This window comes from Limulus polyphemus, unplaced genomic scaffold (genome assembly GCF_000517525.1).
Source record: "Limulus polyphemus unplaced genomic scaffold, Limulus_polyphemus-2.1.2 Scaffold311, whole genome shotgun sequence".
In the NCBI taxonomy this organism is placed as follows: domain Eukaryota; kingdom Metazoa; phylum Arthropoda; class Merostomata; order Xiphosura; family Limulidae; genus Limulus; species Limulus polyphemus.
Window position 1 is genome coordinate 545847 of NW_013665921.1, and position 3029 is coordinate 548875.

General features: G+C 31.6%; 1 protein-coding gene across 1 annotated transcript in view; it reads left to right on the forward strand.

The window, feature by feature from the left end:
* LOC106457284 (disintegrin and metalloproteinase domain-containing protein 10-like) overlaps positions 1–2962 on the forward strand; it is a 43522-nt gene extending 40560 nt beyond the window's left edge. Inside the window, exon 14 of the mRNA XM_013916673.2 lies at positions 1380–2962. Coding sequence (XP_013772127.1) covers positions 1380–1685 — 306 coding nt within the window. The 3' untranslated portion in view covers positions 1686–2962. The remainder of the gene's footprint in view (positions 1–1379) is intronic.
* Positions 2963–3029: the final 67 nt, after the last annotated feature.

The window sequence follows — 3029 nt, forward strand, 5'->3', positions numbered from 1 at the left end:
ACACACACACACACACACACACACACACACACACACACACACACACACAATTTCAAAACTATTTAAAAACAAAAAACCTTTGCACTTTTTGGTCATTATCCAAAAGTCATAACGCAGAATGCCTGTGCTAATAGCATCCAAAAAGCAGATGAGAAACCAGTCAGCAGTTGTGGAAAATTCAATAAGGGTACAGAGTTGAGTGCTTACACCCACGACGTTTCAACTCTTACTGCCTTTCACTGTCTACAGCCAGTTGTGGGAAGGCAGTTACCCTTACAAATTGTAATAAAGTTAAAAGTAGAAATAAGATAAAATTAAGCCACCCAAAAAATATATATTTCTACTAAATAATGCCTACCATCCTCCACCCTTAAAAGATGTAATTTGAAGACTGTATTTTTTCAGTTATGAAAAGTGTTTAATGGTGATACAAACTTGTGTTCACCTTTATTCATTAGTGTAATGTACAGGGTGTTCAAGAAGGTGGTTACCATAGACTCATTGTATATACATGGTTATAGAATAAGCTCAGAATGTTAATATTCTAAGAATGAGGGAATATCTTTTAATCTTAGATTGAGGATTGTAAGGTTTTCATTTGAAAAGATGATGATATTTAGATTTACTTGTTTAACTGGTGTGAATGATTTTTACTTATGTAATTTCAAAATCAAATAAATAATTAAAATACAACACTTTACATGTACACAACTATGGATACATTGAATTTAACAAGTGTGTTGAAAACCTATTTTTTCGAGTTAGCCGAATGTATTACAGGCAAAAACGAAAGATTAACTGTGGGTTCCTCCGTATCACCTTTGTTATGTAACCTTTACAGGAGTGTATTTAAATCTGAAGCATTACATACAAAGAACTTAAAGTACATATTACAAATGACGTAAAGGTTACTTAAGTAATATCATAGCAAAACACGACACAATTTTATGGGATAAAACTATAAATATCTGAGAATTGATAGAAATAGTAAAGTGGCATTAAACAGAGATGAAGTTCCAGATAGTTTATAGTATTAGTATATAGGATGACCAATGTAAAATTTGACCAGTAAGTTATGATGTAATATCATGACTTGTAACAACTTTATAAGTATTGAATCCTTAAACTTGTAGATTAATTCTGAAGATGACATAGAAAAATCAAAGCATGTATTGTTTTATCTTTTAAAAGGAGGCTGTTGCCATTTTCATTAAATATCTTTTAATTGTGTACATGTAAAAGTTGTATTTTCAATTATTTAATTGAATTTACCTGTTTCATTGTTGCATATTTGAAAAGTAAGTATTTGTGAAATTTATTATTTAACAAAGACTGTGTATTTATCAGAGGTGTTAGCTAATGGTATCTGTGTGCTTCAGAGACATCAATCAGCACATCAGCAAGGAAGAGCTGCACAGGGTCGATCGGTCACCCAAGCTGAATCTTTTCAACAGGCTCCTCCTAGTGAACCACCACCACCTTACTCTGGACCAAGTCCATCTGCCCCACCTTCCGTTCCTGGACCTTCCTGGGGTTATGGAGAGGGGAGAGGCCATTACAATAGAAAAGAAAGAAATTGTCCCAAACCTGGTGTCCCCAGTAGTCATGTTGAGGAAAATATGTATGCTCCTGCGCGACCTGGACGAAGTAATGTAATGGAAATGAGGTCCAAAAATCGTGCCTGACCTTGATCAATCCATAGGCTTTAACTTATCATAAAATATCCAAATATTGGAATATAAAAACCAGACAGAATAAGATGCATGCCTCCATTTCATGGGGTGGAATGTGTCTCAACAGATATCAGGTCCTCTCATTTATCCAGTATGGGAGGGGGTGTTTTTGACTGGTATCACCCAACTGCATGGCATTTATGTCACTGTCCATCAACACAGGCCTATTAAACAGACTTGAGTCTTCATTAATGTACATCGACTAACAAAGATTTATTTTCACACCGATAGAAGAACAGCACCAAGGAGCTTTATGGTTTGTCAGTTTTTCTTTTGTGTCAGGTTTTCACAGTGAACTTAGCTTACAGTTTGGTGATAAGATTGTTTAGTCAAGCTAATATGCAAATGGTATGGTAAATAATTTATGCTTTACACTTTGGGTGATTTTAACTGAAGTTTCACTGGTTTACAGATACCTAAAACAAAACATAAGTTTTATGTGTTGGACATTGTATTTTGAACATCTTTTTTTTTAGCATTGGATTTTATTGATTACAATTGTGTATTAATTTCGTTTTTATGTAGTTTGCTATTTTTTATTCATGTTTTTTAGGGATCTCAGTAAGTTCAGTAATAACTTGTGCAATTTTGAGATATAGTTTTTTGAGTATCTAAAGTTTATCGTGGAGGTAGAAAAAAAGTTGCATGTGCCTACAGCTTATCAGTTTTTATAGTCCTGATAAAAAGTAAAGTTGAGATAATCACATTTTTGTTGAATTAAAATTACTTTTAATAAATGTATGTTAATGTTAAAAGCTAGGTAAACATAAAAGTGAATATAGTATGTCTAGAAATTTCACTTCAATATTTGACATTTTTGAAGTTAAAACATAATACAACTTGCATGTAAGTTAGCCTAATATGATGTTTTAGCTTCATGATTTGTGGATATTGTGTTACAGTTTTAAGTGACCATGATTCTTTCAACCCTACTATTTTCATTCTTAGTTTTTGCGTGTATAGGTAAATGAAAAAAAAACTTCAAAATAAGTCACAAAATATAAATAGAAAATGATAATATTACAATGTTTTCCTCTTTTCATTAGAAAGTTTGTACTATTAATTGAAATTGCACTTGAAAAAAAAAATATATTTTGTCCTGTAGCTTCATTTTACAGTAGAAGAAATTATATTTTCTAAACAAATACTGTATTTACACATAGGTGTTTAAGTAGTAGGGTGTAATTATAGTATGTTCTTTCTTTTTATAGACCGTATTTCTGATATATAAATATATATATATATATATATATATATATCTATAAAAGCAGTTTTGCAAGTAATTACACAGAATAT